Source organism: Platalea leucorodia, assembly GCF_965183815.1.
Source record: "Platalea leucorodia genome assembly, chromosome: 1".
Taxonomy (NCBI): Eukaryota; Metazoa; Chordata; class Aves; order Pelecaniformes; family Threskiornithidae; genus Platalea; species Platalea leucorodia.
The window spans coordinates 30,240,426-30,262,515 of NC_138823.1; the positions used below are offsets into that span (position 1 = coordinate 30,240,426).

Sequence of the window (22,090 nt, forward strand, 5' to 3'; positions counted from 1 at the left end):
TGCGGCGAGGAAGGACGGGGAAATAAGTGTCTGTGCCGGGGGTTACTTCCCCCCTCTCGACAGTAAAGCAAAGCAAAGCAAAGCAAAGCGAGCGCTGCCGCCTGCCGCCCCGGGCCCCTGTGTGCCCCTCCCGCCTTGGTCCGAGGGGAGTGGAGCCTTTGGAGTCGGCCGCAGAAAGATTCACGGTTTGCAGGTGGGGCCCACGAGGCAGAGGGGCTTCCCGCGACTCACTCGAATTCTTTATTTAAAACCCTGTGTTTCAGGGACCGTCCGGCACGTGCTCTGGCACCGTTGGCGTTTAGCTGGGCGGCCGGCAGTGACACGCCTAGCCAAGCTCAGCTGCCCCGTGCTGGAAGCGGCTGGGGAGCGCGGGAGCCGGCGCCGGGACGGGGACGGGGACGGGGACAGGACGGGACGGGACGGGACGGGACGGGACGGGGCCGCCGCTCCCCGCCGCGGGGCCGGGGCGGAGGCGGGCGGAGGGCGAGGCGCGCAGCGCCCCCTGCCGGCGCCACCGCCCAGCGCCGGTGCTGCGGGGGATTGGCGGCTCCCCCGGCGCGCGGGCGTGACGTCAGCGGGCCGCCACGCGTCGCCGTGCCGCCGCCATGGGGAAGAGCCGGTCGCGGGCGGCGAAGGGGCCCAGCGTCTTCCGCATCGCCCGCAGCGGCGCCGTCAAGGCCAAGGCGAAGGGGAAGGCGCGGCCCGTCACCTCCGGGCTGAAGCAGGTGGGTGAGTGGCGCCGGGGGCCGCCGGGCGGGAGGAGGGAGGAGGGAGGAGGGAGGCTTGCCCGGGGAGCGGCGTGGCAGCTTCCCACGGGCGGGCCTCCGTCCTGCCGCGGCGCCCGCGGGCCTCGGCCGGGCCGGTGCGGCCTTTCCTCCGCTTAGGCCTCTTCTGCGGGGCGGAGGAAGCGCTGACTGAATAGAGCTGTTTTATGGACGGTATTCTTCTGGGTACAAAATTGCAAAATACACCATTTCCACCTGAAAATTTGGGTTTGTATGTTGATGTCATCATCTTCAAAAAGAGAAGTACAAAAAGTTTATTTGATGAATCTCCTGCAAGCATCTGCAACGTAAGACTTTAAGCTGTTCAGTTTGAGGGGAGTCATTTCGCAAGTACCTGATAGCACCTCAGAATGTCCTGGGGAACGTGGTGCTAAAGACATCGGTTGTTTCATGGGCTTACATTTATGAGGCAACGCTTGCAGCGTCACTGATGGTGTAATTCGGGGTATGGTTTAAAAAAATGGCTTGATCCAAACCACCAGGCACAGATACTGCAAGGGGAAGTCCTGCTCCTTTCTATCATGTTCCTGGCCCCGGCCCCCCCTTCCCAGGCTCCGGGCTCTGTTCCCACAGCTCGCCTTGATGCCGGCTCGGGAACTCATCGCATACAAAGTGATTCAACTTGCTAAATCAGCAGCAAAAGCAATTAAAAATGTATTTTGCATTTTTCTCTGCTGGGTTGATGGGTTGAACAAACTTAATTATGAGTGAGTGCAAAGAGAAACATTTTTTGGGGGGAGAACCAGAAAGGATGGAGCCTTTTCTGATCCAGAAGCTGTTTATTTGTCTCAGCTGTCAAGTAAAACCATGTCAGTGAGATGCAGTGAACAGATCTAGAGCGCACACTGCCGTATGTTTTACTCTCAGTTCCTCTTTTCCCACTTCTAACACCTTAGATGGGCTGGGATGCTCCACAGACCCTTCTGTGAGCTGATTTAACACACAAAAGCAATGGAAAAGTAAACAAGCAAAAATAATATTCTGCCGTTTCCGTGTTCGCAGAGCACCACAGCCCAGAGAGGGGAGACAGTGGGTTGTGTGGCTGGGAGCGACGCAGGAGAAGAGGGATGGGGGTGATGTAAGCCAGAGTTTTCCTTTTGGTAGCAGCAAGTCATTACATGGTATCTTCTTCTCAGACCCTGCCTCCGCCCTGACCTGTGTGATCTGCTGAGAGTTCTGCTGGTCCTCGCAGAAAGTTAGTGCCTTATTGTTCCCATGAGATGTAGTTGCAGTCTGCTGGGCAAACAAAGTTAAATAGTAGCTCTAGAAAAAGGCCCTTGCAGATTTTCTCCTGGAAGCTAAAGCCACTTGACAAGTTAATCTGGTAGACAGACAGGAACGTAACAAACTTTGGAAATAAACAGGGAGCCCCAAAACAACTTGGTATTGCTGGTATCACATCTCCACTTAGTCTAGAGGGTTCTGTATAATAAAGGGAGAAACAGGTTTAAAAACATATTCATGAAAAGTCAGTAGCTTATTAGGAGTAAAATTTTATTCTGTGTGTTTGAAGCTGTATTCTTTAATTCATTAAGCCTTTGGGGATTTATGTATCATTAAACAGTATAGGAAAATGCTCAGAAAAAATTGTTAAAATAGGTTTATTCTTTAATAGATAAAAGCCCATTATAACTATTCAAACAACTTTTGATATAGATACACATGCTAGCTACAGAGCCTCTTTCTACAGAGGAGTCATAGAATCATAGAATGGTTTGGGTTGGAAGGGACCTTAAAGATCACCTGGTTCCAACCCCCCGCCATGGGCAGGGACACCTTCCACTGGATCAGGTTGCTCAAAGCACCATCCAACCTGGCCTTCAACACTTCCAGGGATGGGGCATCCACAGCTTCTCTGGGCAACCTGTTCCAGTGCCTCACCACCCTCATAGTGAAGAATTTCTTCCTTGTACCTAATCTAAATCTACCCTCTTTCAGTTTAAAGCCATTACCCCTTGTCCTATCACTATGTGCCCTTGTAAAAAGTCCCTCTCCAGCTTTCTTGTAGGCCCCCTTCAGATACTGGAAGGCCACTAGAAGGTCTCCCTGGAGTCCTGCCAGCGTGGCTGAGGATATCAGATATTAAAACTGACTGGATCCTTTCAGCACCCCTGTGAAGCTGGAAAACTGTAACAAGCCCCAGTGGGAAACCTAAGCTCTTTGTAAATTGCATTGCCCACAGTCCCATCCACTCTGATTAGAGCTAGGAGTTGAATCCATATTTCTTGAGTCACCATCCAGGTTATTATGAATTAAACTGCTAATCTGAATAGGCTTGTTTTATCAGCCTCTTGCCACTGCTTTCTTACTACTGGTTCTCTTGGTCCATCACTTAGAATAAATGGAATTATTGTTAATGTGCACATGCTCTGAAATTATGGAAGCTTTGAAAGCAAAATGAATACGTGTAACAGTTCACAGTTTGCTGCTGCCTATGTAAATTGCTGAGAGGTGAATTACAGGGGTAGCCTTTGGAACAGCAGTAGGTATCCTGAAATTTGGGGTTGCCTGAAGAAGTATGAGCGTGCTTCTGGAACATTTGCAATGTAATAGGCCATTATCTGGCTACAATCCTGTTCCAAACTTGGTGCTTCAGAAGCAACAGGTGCTAGGGCTGAGATCAGCTGAATTTTAATTTGCTGCAGTGGTGAAAGAGTTGATGGCTCTGTACATCCACCCTGCTCCTCTACAACAGATTATTGTCCCCAGAGCACAGCACACGTCCAGATCTTAGCTCTTCCCCTTCAAAAGCAAGCATCTTTGCTGAAATAACTTACGAAGGCAGACTTGGGCTAGTAAGTGAGGCCGAGGTGTCCAGGGACCAGATACATACACATCCTGGTCTGCTACAGCCATAGAAGTTTCTTTAAATACCATAGCAAAATCTGATAAACGTTGTTGGCCAGACATACAGTATGAACAAGTAGGAATGCAAGGTGTGATGCTGAAAGGCAAACTACTGGAAGAAATTCAGAATGGTAAGATCATTTACAAATGAAGGAAGGAGCCCTTCCTGGAATTCCACTCCAGCTAAGAGGCGCTGAGGGTGGCATAGCAGGGCCTGTCCACAGCCTGGCTTTTGTTTTCTCTGTATTGTTTCTGGATCACTATGGGCTCCCTTTCCAGTAGAACAAGTTTAACTGCTTTCATAATTTTCAATTTATTAGTAGTACATGACTAGATGATATAACTAAGTAACAGATAAACTCAAGTTTAAAAACACACCTCCTAAAAAGCAATTTTGGAAGATATGCATATAACACTGGCTGTATAACAGTTGTACAAAAATGGTGCAATTTCACATGCCAATGGAATTTCAGTAAAAAATACCAATGTGTGTTTTTTTTTTTTCCCTCCCAGATAAACATTAGAAATGCTGAGAAAGTTAATACAATAAATAAAGCATTTGCTGAAGTTCAGAAAGAAGTACAGCAGCTATCAAAAGGCACTGCAGCAGAACCTCAGAAGAGTCATCAGGTAATTTCCCTTTGTAAAAATCTGAGGAGGTAAATGAAAGGAAAATGCATGTTCAAAGCATTATATTCTGGCTCTAAGACTGCAGGCAATTCATGCAGTTGCTTTAAAGCTATAAACCCAGCTTTATTAATTTCAGTTGTGTGGTAATGTTGAAATCTGGTTAGCATATTCAAGTGCTATGTAACTAGTAAAGTCAAGAGAGAAGAGGGTGGGCAGCCAAGCCAGAGCATGCTTCCAAAACATATTTTTCAATTACGTTCTAGCTGGTTTTTAATTCATTTTTTTAAAGTTAATTCCAGCTCTAGCCCCTTGATTTGAGACTTATGCCTCAACACAAATAGACACAGAAAGTAAGGATGAACCTTGCTGTTTCCTACTTGAAGCACCTGGCGGTGCTTTGAACCAAATAGCTCTGCCTCTTTCTGTTCCCGATTCCTAAGCCTTCATATTCCCTCATCAGAAGTACCGACACCTGAAACAGCAATTTCAGTACTAGAGCTCTTGCCTGTAGCACTTGGAGTTCAAGACAGCATTTCACTCGTCTTCCTTTGTCTACTCTATTAAACAGGGCTACATGCAGTCTTGAGCAAGAAATAATTCACAGAATTTAATTGCAGACAAGTTCCTCCATATAAACTCTTTTTATGCTGACTCTTCCTGATGTCCTGGGCACAGTCTGGGGGACAGAGAAAGCTGTAGGCCAGAACGAAGTACAGATGAATCCATCCTGGCTGTTGGGGGAAGTAGAGGGAGTTGGGAGAAGTGGACACAAGTTCAGTTTTATTTACTGTGCCTGGGGTGATCAAGTTTCTGTATGGCTGGGAGCGACACAACGAGTGTCAAATACCTTAAGGAGAGGCTGAGGGAAAAATTAAATGTAGGTGACAGTGCCGCCAGCACGGGATGAGGCCGAGCAAGGGTTTCACGGCAGTTGGTGCCAGTGGCCCGATCTCTCCTGGCTGCCTGCAGTAGCAAACCAGCAGTTTGGTCTGTATCACTGCTGACGTGCTGGTAGGCCTGTACATGGCGCAATGCTGAATTTAATCACTCAGGCTGTAATAGTATTTTCTCCAAACCTGGAAAATTATGTTGTTGAGAGCATTTCCTGTACTAAAAGCTGAGCCTATTTTCATTTGGCCGTGTATGTTATGTTACTGGCATGATGCTTTGTCTTTCTCCTGCAGCATAAAGTATTGGCTGCTTATCTGTCAAGTGTAGTGAATCCTGTAATCCTCCAAATTAGCCTAAATTAAGTATATAAAGACAAACTAATCTTCTAGACAACAGGTATTTATTAGGTTTTTTTTAAGCAGAGTAAAAAGATAGCACCTTCTACTTTCAACTGTAACTCAATTTTTTTTCAGGTTTCCACACATCTGGAAGAGGAACCAGCAAACGTGGATGCTGCCACAAGCCTATTATCTCAGTTGTAATGCATAATGGACAATGAAGGGATTGCAAGAAATGAAGGTCAAAAATACAGATGGCTTTGTTTGTACAATTTTATTAAAAAAATCTTGTTAATATACAAGTATTGGCACACTTTAATACAAACTACAAACAGACCTTTCCTATCACCTAGGAAAGTGGAATGTCAGAAGTCAGTGTGAGAAACTTAAAGTGCTAAAACAGAAGGCACTTCACAAAATTGGTTCACTGAAACAATTTAGCATAACTCAAGTTGATATCCTTCACTTTTCAGCGTGGCAGTGAAAGCTTCAAAATTGATTGAAATGTTAAAAAAAAAAATAGAAAGCTTCTTGGCAGTAAAGCTTCAAAGAAAATGCTATTAACTGTGAGCAAGAAGCCTAATCATTTTCAAAAAAATGATCAAAAGGCTATAAAGCATTTTCACTTTTCTTACTAAAGAAAACTCCAAATAATTGGATTACACAGAGGACACTCAGGTGAAAAAACGTGCCAGAATTTTTGATAAAAGCCCTTTTTTTTCTGGTTGTTGAATTTGTTTTGTGAAGTAGTTAAAGGAAGCAAAAGGAAATATACTCCCAGAGTCAGTGAACTAAGAAGTTATACATTCATTATTCAAATACTTAGGTTATGAAGAAGTCTAGAATGTTATAGTTAGAGGTAGATAAGTAGTCTGGTTGACACAATATCTAATAATTTAGTATCTGCACATCAAAGAGATCACAGACTCCTTCATTATCATCCAGGTTAAAGTTGTAGTCATCTCCGGGAGTAGGAGAGAGTCGTAAGAGAGGAAAAACTGTAAAGCAGGAATAGTTTAGTTTAAATTAAAACACTTATGGAATATCAGCCCTATCTCATAATTCAGTATGTTTGTCATCACCAGTATCAGGGTTAGTCTTAATAATTAAAGTAGTCTTGATAATCTGACAAGCATGCTAGGATACATACTGTGAATACCTGTATTGCCTTCAAACTAAGGCAGTAAGTGACGTGTCTACAGTATTTTTTGCTTAGTATTTTAAGTGAATTTGCTGGAATGGAGTGATAACTGTGGAATATGGGCTTAATTTCTCCTGCAGCAAAGGAGCTCCTGAGCAGCTTTTGAAACTTTCATCAGAAAGCCGTCATTTATATCTATATTCCTCCGTCTTGTTACAGCAATGCATGTATCAGCCTTCAAATATTTATCATTTTAAGAAAGGAAGTTACCATTATCCCTATTTTACAGATGAAAAAGGGAGGCTAGCAGTTTCTGTGCACTGCATTTCAAGCATGGACTTGAAGCTGTCTTTGGGGAGGGAATGCAAGAAGAGAAGCCTCAGCCCTCATGCTGCACCTCAGGAACACTAACCTAGTGCAGATGAGCTGGGCGTGCTCTACCTGCTCTAAAAGTGGAGACTATTTCCATTTTAGCCATGTGTTGGCACATTCGCATAATCCCATCTTGCCCCTCGGATCTTATAATTACATGGTTCTTTCTGCATAAGCCCGGGGGTTGTCTGCTTGAAGGGCAGATATTAGCAGAGGCTGCTACAGCAGCATATTTACAGGGTAAGAGGAACAATGCCAGCTGAGTTCACCTCCTTGCCTGGCACCTTAGTGAGACAGAGCAGAGAGGCAGGGAGCACGTGAGCTTACTAGGGTTCAGTTCTGCCCTCATACGGCCACTGAGGTGCAGGAGCGGAAACGGGTGACATTTGTCTGTTCTGTTTGTGTACCACAGCTGGCCATGTATCAGTCTGCATGCAGGCATGTAAATATGTTCTGAAATGTTTACTCAAAGCTCCTGCAGGAAGCCTGAGGCACAACAGAATTAAACCAGATTTTTTTTTTTTTTTTTTTTTTTTTTTAAGGCAGCTCTCTAGTCATCAGCCTGTTCTTTCTTTGTTCCTGAATTAAGGACTGGTGGGTTACTCATGCATGTAAGTGCTTGCGGGATTAAGGCTTTCGTATTTTGATTGTTAAATAAAATTGTTGCGGGGAATGGAAAGGGGAGCAAAGACAAGAATGACAAAGATAGAGGAGAAAGGGGAAAAGAAGTAGTTCCATACTGACTCTTGGCATCAGATTTAACAGATGCCTACCAAGAGTGCTGTTCACACAAAAAACATGCTGCTACTTGTGATTATTAGAAAAGTAAAGATGCTAAATACTTACCATCAGAAGACATGAGTTCGTCAATAATATCCCCACTGATATTTCCTGTGAAAGACAGGAGCATGTGTTTATGGAAGTCAACACATATTCTCTGCATTAAAACACTGAATTGCGAAGTACGGTATGGCTCATGCAGTGTAGGAGCTGTGGAGATAGCATGTATATGTAAAATACATTCATCTTTGTATCCCTCGGTATTTCCTGATAGATTTCTCCCACTGATCCCTTATAACCCTAGAGCCATGTACAATACGAAGCTTATTTGGTAGCAGAGAAAGGTATTTTGCTCAAAATGAGTCTGCTATTCAGAGCTGGCTCAGTGGCTTCATTAGGAGATGAACAAAGGCCTGTCATTCCCTCTGTGGGAAAAGTGCTCATCTTTCCCTCTGTGTAACTCATCGGTAGCACGGTCACAAAGAAGGGCTCAGGAAACTAATAAAAACATTTAAACAGTAACTACTTCTTCCTACCTGCGGGCTCCTCCATCTTTGCTATGTCGAATGAGTTTGGCTTGAGAATACAGTTAACATCCAGGGGCAGCAAGCCCTGGTAGTCATTTGAGCTAGCTGTAGCTTGGGCGACATCTCCTGAAAGGCTGGGGTACAACACCGACTCTGGAAGGCTGGAGTAAGGAGCTGCTGGGGTTGTACTGTTCTGCTGCACGCTGCTGTCTACAAAGACAGAAGGGCGTGTTACAAAGTCTGTTACGGTAAAAGGGAACAAAAAATGCCTGCACACAGCTTTGTCTTTTGAGGAGAACATGGCCAATGTCTGGGATGAGGTGAGAGGAGTCTCGCCCTTCCAAAGTCACAGGCACAATGGAATCAGGACCCCTCAGAAACATGGTCTGTAACACTGACAGCATTTTCTTAAGTCTTTTCATATTACCCTACTATTATTATGAAAAAAAATACCTGATATTCAGGCAGTCTCTCACTGTGGCTATGTGGAAGAAGGTAAGTGACCTTGTGGCACAAAAGCTGGAACTGGTGCCTGTATTATCTGTCTCATTAAAAGGTACATGTTCAAATCGCATACTCCATCAGAGGTTGGCAATTTCATTCCATACTGTGTTCTGGAGAAGCACCTCAGAATAATTAACAGGATCACATTCAAAACCTGTTTGGTATAAGATGATAAGCTACTAGGGGAGAATCTCTTTCACCAGACAGAAGAGGCTTCTCTGTAACCTCCTGAGAGCTGTTAGTAAGCCCTTGGGGTAGTTTCTTAACAGACAGCCACTACGCTATGCAAATTCTTGATCTTTCCTTTATCTACCACCTTTTCTAACAGTTTCTTCCTTCCCTCCAGTCCCCTTCCTCCCCCACCCATCTGGGGTAGGAAAAACCCTGGACCCACCTGATGGCCTGTCAGCAACTGATGTTTGTGGTAACTCTTGTCCTTGGTTAAGACCTTGTTGTTCTGGTGGGTTCTGAGGAGCTGTAGCAGGTTTAAGGGGAGTTACTGGAGCTGCAGGTTGAGATGGGGGCTGTGCAAGGTCGTCGGGCGGAGGAACTGGAAACACCATGGGCTTGGAGGAGCTTGATTCTTTATTTATAAGCAGCACATGGATAGGTCCTGAACTACTTTTAAGATTGATCTGGTATTTCTTCTGTCCATTCTGTCCCTGTAGAGGTGGTGTATTAAGAAAGTTACCGTTCCTTGAGAACTTGGAACTTTACAAAATGTAACAGTAACCGCATAGAGTTATGTCCCACAGAAAGTAATTAAGATGTTTGAACAGAATTCTCAAACTGATGCAGAAGATATATACAGTGCTCTTCTAGTTAGATCACTAGGAAGAGCTGAGAATTGGCACAAACTTATCAAATCATACTCAGGAAAAAAAAAAATTAAAACTAATACATGTGATCTAATTAAAAAAAAACAAAACAAACCAAACCAACAAGATTACAAACCTGTAATGTGTTTACCTGACCAGAACACAGTTACAGAAGACACAAATATACAATTCTTCAAAGTGCCCAACTAAATCTTGAATTCAAGTTACATGAGACTTATAGCAGGGCTACATCTTATCAATAACAGCAATGATAGATAATGATTTCTGTACATCTCTTCCTTTCAAACGGAGCTTCAGAATGATCCTGGTTGGGACCAGGCATCCTAAAACAGCTGAATATCTCACCCAGACTGAGTGAACACAGGATCATGAGTCAGTAGAAACAATTTCTTAGCTGGTTTGCCAGGCCTTCTTTTGGCAAGCTATTTAAGCAATACAGCTAGGACTAGCTTCCTCGAGCACAGTCTCAATGAGACCGCTGACTGCGGAGCGGCTAATTCAGCAAACAGGTTTTCAGCAAGTATGTTCTACAAAAAATGAGGATGCGAAAAGTGGGAAAGGAGCCTCGGGAGAGGGGAACCAAAACAAAAACATGCAATTTGAAGTTGGTGATGAAGACTAAGATCAGCTGTTTTAGTCCTCGACAAAAAGCCAAACCCCCCCCAACATCACAGCTGCTAACTTTGCTCCCCCAGAGAACCTTACCATTGCCTGAACTGTTTTCAGCAGAGACGGACAAAGATAGTATCACTGCGATCGGCTTCATGGTTCTAGCTTTGGATGCTCTTATGATATTAGTCTGTGCTTAGCCTCACTAAAAATAGCTTGTGAAACTTCTCAGGTGAATTTCACCCTTCTACAAGCATAGTGGCTATCATGCTTCACACAATGCTCTCTCCCAACTATGTAAACCCTATTTAAAACAGAGCACTGCAACAAAAAAAAATTAAAGATGGAGAGAGGTAAGTAATTTGGCCTCCTACTTTAATCCTGCCTGTTTAAGCCTTCTGGCTAAAGCAAGACGGCAGTCTATGTTTCTCTACCCAGGCTAGCACCATGTTACTAAACATAAACTAAATCTAAACTAATCCTACAACTCAATTTAAAAGGCTTTTTCATAAAAGATCTGATTTAGCAATATAATAGAGATAAATTTGACACATAAAAGTCACTGCTAACAAGTTCTCAAGGGAATTCATGACAATTATGCTTAATTTGGGAAGCTGCAACATTTAAAAGCAAGAGATAAGAAGAGAGGGCAGATAAACCCACTATTGTATCTTTTTTTTTTTTAATAGAAGACAGTCTATCCAAGTATCCAAATACATTTTTTCTCGCCCATCCCCTCCATTCTCAACTGACAGCATCTGAATTTTTAAATTTTTTTCCCCTCTCACATGTAGTTAGACAGAAATCCTCCACTCTAAGGTAGCTCTTCTTTTTACACTGTCCCTCTAGAACACTTAGGTAAACAAGAAACCAGTACATACCATTTCGGGTATAGGTACTTCTAACTGTGTACCACAAGGTGCTTGAATTGCTAGAAGTGTGTCTCCTGGTTAAATAGCAATTTTTAAGAAAGTGTTAAGTGTGCATATTTTTCTTAAGTCTTGCATGGTATCCACTCAAATGAGATACAGTAATTCTCTAAGGCCACTTAAAATACTGCGTAATTCTAGCATAAACAAACTTGTGGCAGGACTTGCATAGTCCCTCTAAGATCCAAGTATATCGCATAATATAAATCACAGAATTCCAATACTTAGACCATAGTTGCAAGAACCTTTTCTCATAGCAATGCAGTATTTAGCACTTCCTTTACTTGTTTGTTACTGTCCTCAGATCTCCTAGTTGCATACATAATGTGAGGTGAAAGTATTTGTTTAACTAGTTTCTTTTTCAGCTAAAACAGCTCTCTGGTCCAGCTCACTTTATGGCTTTGAAAAATGGTAGTGCAGAGAGATTTAACAGGAGAAGGAAGAAAAGGTCTTCATGATCATCTTTGGTGCCAGCACTTCCCAGTGTCCATCACAGCTTCTGCAGCACATACAACTGGGATGTAACAGCTGACTATCAAACTCACCTGTGGCTTATTATGTGCACCAAAATGTACTGGTTAAAGTCAGGAGATCACGATTACATCAACAGCACTGGCACAACCTGCCTTACACTGCAGGTCACTCACCTACCTGCACGTCATTTCCCCTTTGTCCATAGCTTGGAATAATGCTTTTCTTTCTCTGCCTCCTAAGAGACACTTACATGAAGTACTATGTGACTGGCATGCTAGGTGCCTCCACATTTTGCCATGACTAACTCTTTTTAGTAACAGCTCATTTTTGCTAAACTCTGCAGTTGTTGTCTAATCTTGCACTTCTATTCAAAAACAAACACAACCTTGCTTGTGGCAAAGAAGACATGGTTTTGAGCCTAGCCGGAGGCTGAACAACAATCTTCCCTTGGGTCCCCCAGGATGAGGAAAGGATGTCAAGGGAAGTAACTAACTTCTGCAGCAATTCTTGGCAATTTCTTCAAACCTCCTGTACAGACGGAATCCTTTTGATTCAGTACCAATGCCCTATCTTTGAACTTCAGCTGGCCCCATTTATATAGCATCAGCAGGAGCTCCCTCTGGCTGCAGCTGCCACCAGAAAATTTTATGAAATTTGGACCTGACGGGTCCTTCTGGTGGGTTGGACCAACATGCCCTGTCCCTGGTTCTGTTAACAGCCTGAGGCAAGCTGGTGCAAAGTATGAATACAGAAAGAGACATCCAAAAACAGTACTCTGGAAACAGCTGAGCTTCCGTTCCATACTATCTGTGACTACAACTAGAAAATTCCAGAACTTGCTAGTCCTGAATGTTATGAGAGACATCACTGGTAGTAGTTACTGATCACTGCTGAATACTGCTAAATTCAAAATACTTACAGGGAAAAAGCAGGTTAGTTAACTAGGTTAGTTTTTAGGAGGAAGATCAGGAAATCCCTCACTTTAAGAAATACAGCCTAGCAGCAACTTACCATTGAAGCAGTTGCAGATATCTTCGTGGGTGACATATGAAAATGTAGTTTATGTCAAGGAATATTTTTCTTAAAGCAACATGAAACTGGTATTTGTTGCCCTTTAAAAGACGTTTGTCCAAACTGAGCCTAAACTATAAACTTATTGCTGTTACTCAGAGGTGTAATCAAGGCATGGTTTTTGGCTTTCAGAATTGTTAGTTAAAAATAGCAGAGTTCTGTCTAAAAAAGTTGCGTAGCTTGAATGAGAAGAGATTCTCCTAAAAAAGGAGAACATGTAAAATCTTTTGAAGAATACCATTTACCTCACTAACCTGACACTACAGAATTCAAGTATGTATCACAACTTCTCAGAATCACAGGAAAATACTGCCAGAGGGGACCTGAGAGTTCATCTGCCATCCCATTCCCCTGCCTCAAGGTAGGATCAACTGTTGAGACATTCCAGACAGACATTTGCCTCCCCTCTTCTATAAAACCTCCAGTGATGGATATTCCACCAACTCCCTGGGGAGTCAGTTCCAGTGCTAGCTCTCCCAAAGGAAAGTTTCTCCTAACATCTAACTTCAATCTCCTTCCTACAAAATCCATTTTACAGGAAGAGTTTCTGTAGAGCAACTGCAAGCAATTTTTACGTACTTATCACTGGTACTACAGATAAGAAGGGCACTTTTCTGCTCCAAATCTCAGGTGTCTATTTTGTTCAATATCTTGCAAGACAGCTAAACACATGGTTACAAGCAATGTAGCTGGAACTCTCTGCTCATGGGGTATTTACACACAGGATATTTTTCCAGTTCCAAACCCAACAGGCTTCAGGACTTTGTCAACTCAACTTATCTTTGGTGATAGCTTAATCTTGTCAAGAGAAGGAAGCAACACAAAAAAAGATTCATGTAAAGCACTGCTAAGAAAGAATAAATTCAAGTGCTGGAAAGCAATACAATTCATTTAAAATAAGGCATCAGGATTATACCATGGACTTAAAAATTACTGCCATATATATAGATATATGTGCTAAATTATTTTCAGGTTACCAATCATACAGTCACAAAGGTTAAAAAGTCATGTAAATAAGATGTATATTTTCTTTCTTTTTGAACCAAAACCAGAAAAAAATATTTGCCTTTCCTTGCTTCTGGATAAAATGGATTACATTATGCTTTACCCATTCCCTACACTTCAGCTGTTGGTTTAATGCTAGTTCTAAGATGCACACAATTCATTTAAAAGGATATTGGTGGTTTGTAGAATCATCCATGACATTCTTGATACTTTGCTGAAGCCACAGTTTCTGCTGATCCAATTCTTTTTCTTTTAGCTCTAGATCTTCAATTTCAGCTTCCAGATACCTCAGCCTGTCTATGACTTCTTTTGTATTGCAGCCAGCACCTACTCCTCTTAAAAAGGCATAAGGGATCATGAAACCACAAGAAGTGAAAATCTGAAGCAAACACGCAAAGATAATTTCTTAAGGCTACTTTCAACATTTTGAAAATCTACTAATATTCAATATGAAGGAAATGAGTGTTTACCCTCCCAGTAGTGTTTTAACAGAAAAATGAAAATTCTTAACTTCAAATAAAATTGAAGATTCCGCTTTACCTATTTTCTTTTGGAATGTAGCTTTTTCTGCATTGGAGCTGGTTTGCAGGCCCTTCCTCCTTCCCCTCTAACTCTTAGCTTGAGCTTTCACCTTCACTGACCCAAGAGAAAATAGGCATGGACTACAGGCAGGTAGGTAGGTGGAGACACTGTGTCCCAATACCCTTCCCAGATTCATCTAGAGTAAATTTTTCAACTACAAGTGCTAGTTATAAAGTAGCCGGACAAGTTTTCTGACTTTCTCTCCTGTATACTTTAAACTTGATTTTATGTATCAAAAACTCAAGTTAAAGGGAAGACAAATAAAGTTTGTTTACAACTTTACTGTGATTCTAGAATGTCATATTGCTCATTGATGAGCGTAACATTAATTTTACGGTGTCATATCTAGTCAGAAGCGGAAAGAGGCAATTTTTGTTGCTCTTGAGCACGTGAAAATTTGCAGAATTGACACAGCTTACTTCCACTGAATGCTGTTTTTTGACTTCTTCTCAATTAGATCAATCCCCTCCAAGACGTTGGTGATATCATAGATCCTTCTCTTCTGCCTCACAGCAAGGGTATCAGCAGCCTGTCAGGAGAAGAACAAAGAGTATCAGCAACTTGCATGCTGAGGGAAAAAGACAGTTAAGCCATTCCCTTGGAAAAATGCCAATAATGTCATTCTGAAGGGAGAAGGTTCAGCTCTTCAAGAGCCAGATGCTCAATCACCAATTCAAAAGCTCAGCACCTGCATGTAGTGCTACAAAGCGTGCTGAGAGGAGTCACCTCTTTGGAGGCCAGCAGGCCTACCCTCATCAGAAAGGAGAGTTCATGTGTGTTGCAAAGACCGTGTTCAGTATTTGGAGCATGTGCTATTCAACTGCACGGAGGAGCTTGCAATGCTCTTTTTGGAAGGTGGGAAAAAGCAGGGAAGGCAGACAGCAACACCCTCCAGCAGAACAAGCCTCTGAAGCCAATGATTTCTTAAGTTTATCATCCCTCCCACTGACACTCGAGGTACTGCAGGCTTTGTTTGGATTAGACCGTGCCTGGATACAAAAACGACAGGGCTGTAATTTCACAAAGTGGCTGAAGGAGAGCTGCAATGCTTCAAGCCAGCATCGTCCTCTAACGTTTCACTCCACGAATCCACCTCACGGTGTACCTGGGCTCGCTCAATCTGTCACACTGAGTACCAAGAGCCATTTCACAGCCACCAGGACCCTGGTATAGCTCATAGGGATGCTTGCCACTGTCACACTATCACTTCTACATTACAGCTAGCTAGGCCGTGTGTCTGCATGTTGTCCCAGCTCGTCACTCAAAGCAAAGCAGAGTGTCAGGCAGAGCAAACAGTCTGCTTCATGCCGTAATTCTCTCCATGGTGACTTTTATGTACCTGATGCAAAGACTTACGATCAAATAAGCAAACTTGAGCTAGTTATGCCTTCCACACCCTCATCTCTTTCATGCTGTAAAGTGGCTCAAGTTCAAAGAATATTAGCCAAAAGGAGAGAAAGCAAAGAGGAGTCTGACTCCGTAACTACTCAGGACACTCAGTACAATGATTACGTGGGATTATACGTATTAAACAGATTAAAAGAAAAAAAGAAGAAAAATAAAGAGAAGAATAGCTGGCAAAGACTTCTGCATCCCAAATCTGAACTAAGGCAGAAAGCCAATTAATTTCCACCATAAGCACATAGCGATTTCTTTCAGTTTGTCCAACAATCTATTAAATCAATGCTTTTAGTGAAGTAGCCTATATGAAGAGTACAACCTGAGACAACCGCAAATAGGAAGGAAAACCAAATCTATTTTAGAGCAAAGGCCTTATAACTCCTTTTACAGTATTTTCTGAACCATGAACAAACTCACTAAATCTTCCAAAGAAATGGCACTTTCCTATTAAAAAGTTAATTACTAAGACTTAGTAGTCCATTTCATACTAGTGAATATTTTGCTACTGAAGTAAAATTAAAGGAAAAAATGAAAGAAGAATGGAGATGAAAAAAACTACTGATAGCCATTAAGTGTAAACACTGCTCTTTCTCATTGACAGTGACGTACCTACTAAACAGTGCTTCTACTGATACTGTTATCGTCATTTATCTTTTTTATGGTCTTCTGTAGCAGTCTGTTAAATTCTTTTCCTATCTAACAAAACAAAATACATACAAAGCGCACACTTCAGTTCCCTCCAAGGAAACAGACTCTTCAATCACTTGTATCAGCAGGTACGCACCTGCTATCTTAACCTGCTATTTTCGCTGCATGCATACACACTGCTTACAACGATCGCAAGAGAAGTCTTCAAAATGTAGGCAGTGACAAAACTGATGCCACCTGCACAACATTCAGTCAACACCCTGTATATCTCACAGTCTTCAGAGGCACAATTTCTACAAGCTCTCTACATTATTCAGTGCAAGGAATGGACAGCACACACTTAATCAGCTGCTATTCTGATTAATTACTTTCTGCTTTTTTCCCATTGCTCAGCACACGGACCTAGGACTTAGTCTACCGCTCACGGTTTGAATAATGAAGAAACTGCTCTGGAGACAGATTTCACGACCTCATGAGATTTTCCAAAATGCCCATCTGTACAATATATAAATGCTTTCCTGCTCTTAATGTATTTCCAAAACAAAGTTTAAGACTAAAAAAAAAAAATCACTAATTTTGAGTGCCCAACTTCAGATGTTTCAAAGTTGGACTGGTCTCAGTAGTCTACATTCTATTGCATTTTGTATGCCCAAAGCAGAGCTCCCATTAACACCAGCAGTGGAGATTCACTACTGCTGAAAAACGGGCTCCAGAACCCCAGGCGAGGGACTGAGAAAATGAAGGACACAGTTACATACGTATTTGGCTTGACTAGCACCGCATATAATTCAATCACAGCTACAAAGTCCAACTACTTACAACAAGAATTCCAACAATGAAATCAAACTGGGGCCAGTCAGGAAAGTTTAATCCAGACATTCACTAACTTTCTGGTGCTAGTCTTGTAAGCTAATTATCTTCTCAAAATTTTATGAGGTGTTTCACAGATATTTTAAAAACCAATTCAGAAGTTCTGCCCCAACACTTGAGCAGTTACCAGCATAACACCTTCTGGTAGGGACATGGCTCAGAAATTAAGTTCAGGCATTCAGTTCCTCCACACAAACCATGCACTAATGACTTCAATAATTAAAAGAGCCTCTGGAGACTTTTAAACAAATGTCCTGCTGTCAAAAACACTTTAAAAACTCATAGTTTCTCAGCCTATGTCAAATGGTTGAAGCAGATCCAGGCAGCACAAGAAAGGGACATCTACCACAATGGCCCTGTTAAGATGGTTGGATGTAGCTTCCACATTCCTTCCTCTGAATCATTTGTATTTAGAGTTCCTTTATAAAATCTTTTTAATGTAAAGCTGCTGCATTCTAGTCATTCCTTCTAGTATCTCCTTGCACTTTGAATATGTATGTACCCAAGACAAGCACTATATGAGTGTCCCATAGACAGGTTCTGAACTGGAAGAAAAACATCTAAGCGCAGTGCTTCGGGTCTGCATGCATTCAGGTTGTGCAACTTCTGGAATACAGAAAACACGCTGTTCAGCACAGTTTCAGTTGCAGGCATGCACACACACACACATACACAGAAAACCCTACCCAGAAATAACAACAACCAGAAAAAGGATAATCAAGAGTTTACATGCACTCTCACACAACTTCTCAGCTCCCTGGGAGCTGACAAAAGGCAGCGGGAATTCTCAGCTGCACATTTGCTGCGGTAGCACTGAAGAGCAGAGGAATTTGCTAGAGCACCAAGGCAGAGTCATTACTGAGAAGCTTAACAAAACAGAAGGGCCAGCGATGCCTGCTTGCTCTCCATGTGTCAAAGGAGAGAGGTCCTGCATCTTCCAGCCTGCCTCCCTAGCAGATGAAAAATTCTTCTCCCCAAGAGGACTGTCAACAGTTTGGAGGGAGTTTTAAACTGAATGGCGTGCTTGGCAACCTGTACGTAAAAGTACTGAACATCGCTGCACGCATAAAGGTTAAGGGAATGTAAAATATAATAGGTAGGCTTTTTCTTCTTCTGTGGAATAGGGCAAGTATAAGGCAGTTGTTATTTGCTCCTGATCAATATTACTACTACTAAAAGTAGTAGCAAACAAGTAGATTTTAGAGTACTTGATGTTTTGCACTAATGATCAGAAACACTACTTAGCCTTGAGTATAGCAGGGACGGCATTCTGCTATAAACCAAGCCCATTTAAGAAATCAAGGCAAAAGCAACTGTATGCTACTGAAGAGAAAGAATACACGGTGTTTTGGAAGTCATTTCAGGAGGCTGACCCCTTATTCACTCATCTTGTTCTTCTTCTCTCTTCCCTGCAATTCATGGGTTGCTGCATATAGGAATTTTGTTTTCTTTCCCTTCCATCTCATTCCTTAATGTTTTAAGCTTATTTCCATAACTAGATTTGTTTATACAGGGTTATTCAGGGACAGTTATACAATTATTGGAGAATAGTTTTTTGATTTTTAAGTAAGCACTGTGGAATTCAAATTCCAAGTAAAGAAAATCCTCACTTCCACTCCCACGAGTTGTCAGATGTTAGCAGAAAAGTGTCCAGTGCTAAAACATTTCCAAAACGAGTTCAGCATACAGAACTCACAGGGCTCCCTGCTCCTAAAGCGAGGGACAGCGCCCACACATAGGGCGATGCATCACCGCTGCTTCATGATGGGTCAGCACACATGTCCCAAAGCATCCTCTTACAGACCGCTTCACTATAATTATAGATATATCAAAAAAACCACCAGGAAATGTCCTATAGAACAGCTTTTCACTCTCAGTTGCTAAATCACAAAGCCAGAAGCACACTTAATGTTTCCAAATTGTATTTTCTTCATAGCACACTGCTGGCTTTGCTACAGAAATACTGATCAGCAGCACAACATCAGACGGTCAATACCTGCCAGTAGGGAGACATCTGAAGATGTTCACTGCATGAATCATTTTTTGGAACGCTCTGTTCCGTTTCAAGACCACCCCGGTTCTTCAGTTGCCTGAGCACACCAACATAACACGCATGCTGGTTTTCATTTTTCCTTAGATATGCGGCTTATTGATGAGAAATACCAGTTACAGAAATGTATGTTCTGACTCACTGCTTATGAAAGTACCAACGATTTACTTACTTCAGTAGGTATTTACTTCCAACAAACGGTATCCTGTAATTCAGAAACCAATCTCCAATAAAGGTCTTGACCAGAAATGTCTATGACTTGTTGCAATGCCCGCATACTCTTCCCTGGCTATCAACCCTTCCATTCCCTCTGGGTGGATACCTTCCTCACAAACGGGAATGAGAAATGTCGTCATCCCATCCCTCTACACAGCCCAACTTTATTGTTCAAATCCATCCTCTTTGGCTCTTTAAGCTAAGCTTTTTGGCCTGATGTCTTACAAATCGAGTACACTTTGCTTCTCAAACTGACCTCGAACACCTCGCAGCACATGACAGATAATAAAGTAAGCTGCACGACAATCCCTGAGATGTGGACAGCTTAGTTCCATTTTACTAAAGAAAGAGGCAGTTAAATACTAAGAAGTTAATCAACTTGTCCAGACCACAGCATAACTAAAGGAGGAATATAAAACCTATCAGTGGCTCTCCCAGTTCACCCTGAAGTTTCACTAGCCACAGCAACACCACTGAAGTGCTTGCTCTCTGAACAGGGATGCACTAAAAAGCTCTGAGAACACCATTTACCTCCTGGAGCCCATGAAGAATAATCAACAAATAAGGTCAGTTTTCCAGAAAGGACTTCAAGTAACCAAAGCGCCAAGCCAGCCTCTTACTGCACTTTGCTTAGCTCCTCAGCAGTTCGCTGGGGACCTTAACCAGCCCGGCAATATACGCCCTTGCCTCGATGCACTGCGCACCCCGACAGCCAAGCAGAGCCCCAGCCCCTCGCCAGCACGCTCCAGGGAACCGGCGAGCGGGACGCCGCGCCAAGGGTCCCCCCCGAGACGGAGCGACCCCCCGGCAGCAGGACCTGGCGCAAGGTGGGCTCGTCCCAGGGCCGCGCCGGGGAAGCCCTCCCGCTGCCGCCGCCCGACGCCTTCACGCCTCAGAGGCGGCAGCCTGCGGAAGCGGGTGAAGAGGATTCGCCACCAACCCTGCCAATTAAGCATCAGTTATATATATTAAAAAAGTCCTAGAGAGGCGATGGTCTGTTTTCCAACATTGCTTTCCCTTTGCTAAAAGGACATCGAGGGGGACGGGAGAGAAACAGTTTTAAATAACAGCCCGTACACTGAGTCAGTGCACAGAGCAACGCAGGTGAGTAAAAAATAAATAGAAAAACCCCAGTGAGCTTCATTTTACGCCTGGTAACCAAGTCAACCTCTTAGGAAAAGAGTCGTAACGCGTATTTTAGCCGGCCGCGGCGGCTGTCAGCCATCACCGGGCAGCCGCAGCCCGTCAGCGGCCGCCGGGCACCCCCGCCGCCCGGGGAGCGAGGGAGGGGGGGAGCGGGCGGCCCGGGCCGGCCCCGGCGCTGCGCCGCCCTCCCGGCATCGCGGCGGGGCTGGGCGCGCCGGGCAGGCCCGGCGGTGCCGCGGGCGCCGTCCCCCCGCCACGGTCAGGCCGCCGCCATGGCGCCGCCGCCCCGCCCCGCCCTCGCACCGCTTTGAGGTCCAGCACGCCGTCCTTGGCCTCCTGCAGCAGCGAGACGAACTTGGTGGTCAGCAGCCCCAGGCTCTTCTCGTGGCGGCTGCTGCCGCCGCCGCCCGCCGCCTCGGCCGCCGCGGCCATGCCGCCAGCGGGGCCGCCCCGCCGCGCCACGTGTCGCGACCGCTGCAACGGCCCGAGCCCGGAACGCAGCGCCGGCCCGAGGGCTGCGGCGGGAGGGGCGGCGCCGCAGGAAGTGACGCCGCCGCCGTTGCCTGGACACCGGCATGTTTCGGCCGCGGGGGGCGAGGGGCTGCCCGCGGGGAGGGGGCCGCGCCCGCCCCTCGGGGCTGCGGCCGCCGGGCAGGGCCCGTCCCCCCGGGGAGGCCGGCGCTCCTCTGCCCCGCCGCCGGCAGCCGGGAGCAGGACGGGCAGCCCCGCGGCGTGCGGGAGAAGAATTGCGCCGGGCTGACGCGGGCCGGGCCGGGCTTTCGCTCGGGCTTCCCCGGGGCGGGCGGCGCAGGCCGGGAGCCCGCCTCGGGAGGGGGGACGGGTGCCTGATGTGCCCCTGCCAGCCTGCCTGTCCCCGACACGATAGCTCCTCGTCACTCGTGTCACCGCTTGCATTTGATATAAAACTACTTACATTAACTATAAACTATGTTCTCCCATCTCCTGAGGCCAGACGCAGGCCGTGCTGATGGTCTGGCGAGAGCCACCGAGAATTTCGGATGCTTACACAGTCCCTTGCACTGGTGTCCAAACATACGCGGCCTTAACCTTCATTCGGGTACGCCTCTTTCCTTCAGTTACCCTTGGATAAAAGTAGAGAGGCTTTAAAGCCCAAATAGCGTAAGAATTGAAGAGATGGACTTCAAGAAAGAAACAGTGTTGGGAAAAGACCCTCAGACACCCCACCACGCAAGGCAGTGGAGCACATCATGAAGGGACATTACGGTGAATGTGCCGTGCCACACAGGAGCTGTACCGTCGTAGGTAACAGCATGTTCAGGGCAACATATGTACGTGTAGGACCAAGCAGCTATGCGCTCTCTCTGGACCTTGAATCACATTCTTCCTGGTCTCAGGTAACATAGGAATTTCCTAACTGATTAAACATTTGATAATGATTTAAATAGATCCATTA

General features: G+C 44.4%; 2 protein-coding genes across 4 annotated transcripts; one reads left to right on the plus strand and one right to left on the minus strand.

Annotated features, from left to right (window-relative positions):
• Positions 1–546: 546 nt before the first annotated feature.
• Positions 547–7,796, plus strand: RBIS (ribosomal biogenesis factor). 3 transcript variants are annotated; one of them, XM_082317803.1, is made up of 4 exons: positions 547–725; positions 4,146–4,262; positions 5,627–5,732; positions 7,547–7,796. In XM_082317803.1, exons 1-3 carry the CDS (start codon positions 606–608, stop codon positions 5,693–5,695), a joined length of 306 nt encoding a protein of 101 aa, XP_082173929.1. In that variant the 5' UTR covers positions 547–605; the 3' UTR covers positions 5,696–5,732; positions 7,547–7,796. The 3 variants fall into 3 exon arrangements, with proteins under 3 accessions (XP_082173929.1, XP_082173930.1, XP_082173928.1); XM_082317804.1 differs by having other exon boundaries at positions 7,551–7,796; XM_082317802.1 differs by lacking the exon at positions 7,547–7,796 and having other exon boundaries at positions 549–725; positions 5,627–5,795.
• On the minus strand, positions 6,378–21,099 carry E2F5 (E2F transcription factor 5). Its single transcript, XM_082317745.1, has 9 exons — positions 20,959–21,099; positions 14,744–14,853; positions 13,914–14,077; positions 12,678–12,719; positions 11,145–11,209; positions 9,210–9,477; positions 8,321–8,521; positions 7,851–7,895; positions 6,378–6,489 (listed from the first exon to the last, which is right to left on the minus strand). The coding sequence occupies exons 1-9, from the start codon at positions 21,085–21,087 to the stop codon at positions 6,380–6,382; spliced, it is 1,134 nt and encodes a 377-aa protein (XP_082173871.1). The 5' UTR covers positions 21,088–21,099; the 3' UTR covers positions 6,378–6,379.
• Between the last annotated feature and the right edge of the window lie 991 nt (positions 21,100–22,090).

Coding starts and splice junctions, on each gene's coding strand:
- RBIS (XM_082317803.1), top strand. CDS start 606: ATGGGGAAGAGCCGGTCGCGGGCGGCGAAGGGGCCCAGCGTCTTCCGC. Junction 726..4,145: donor TCACCTCCGGGCTGAAGCAG/GTGGGTGAGTGG, acceptor TTTCCCTCCCAG/ATAAACATTAGAAATGCTGA. Junction 4,263..5,626: donor AACCTCAGAAGAGTCATCAG/GTAATTTCCCTT, acceptor ATTTTTTTTCAG/GTTTCCACACATCTGGAAGA.
- E2F5 (XM_082317745.1), bottom strand. CDS start 21,087: ATGGCCGCGGCGGCCGAGGCGGCGGGCGGCGGCGGCAGCAGCCGCCAC. Junction 8,522..9,209: donor AGTTGCTGACAGGCCATCAG/GTGGGTCCAGGG, acceptor CTGTCTTTGTAG/ACAGCAGCGTGCAGCAGAAC. Junction 7,896..8,320: donor AAAGATGGAGGAGCCCGCAG/GTAGGAAGAAGT, acceptor TGTCTTTCACAG/GAAATATCAGTGGGGATATT.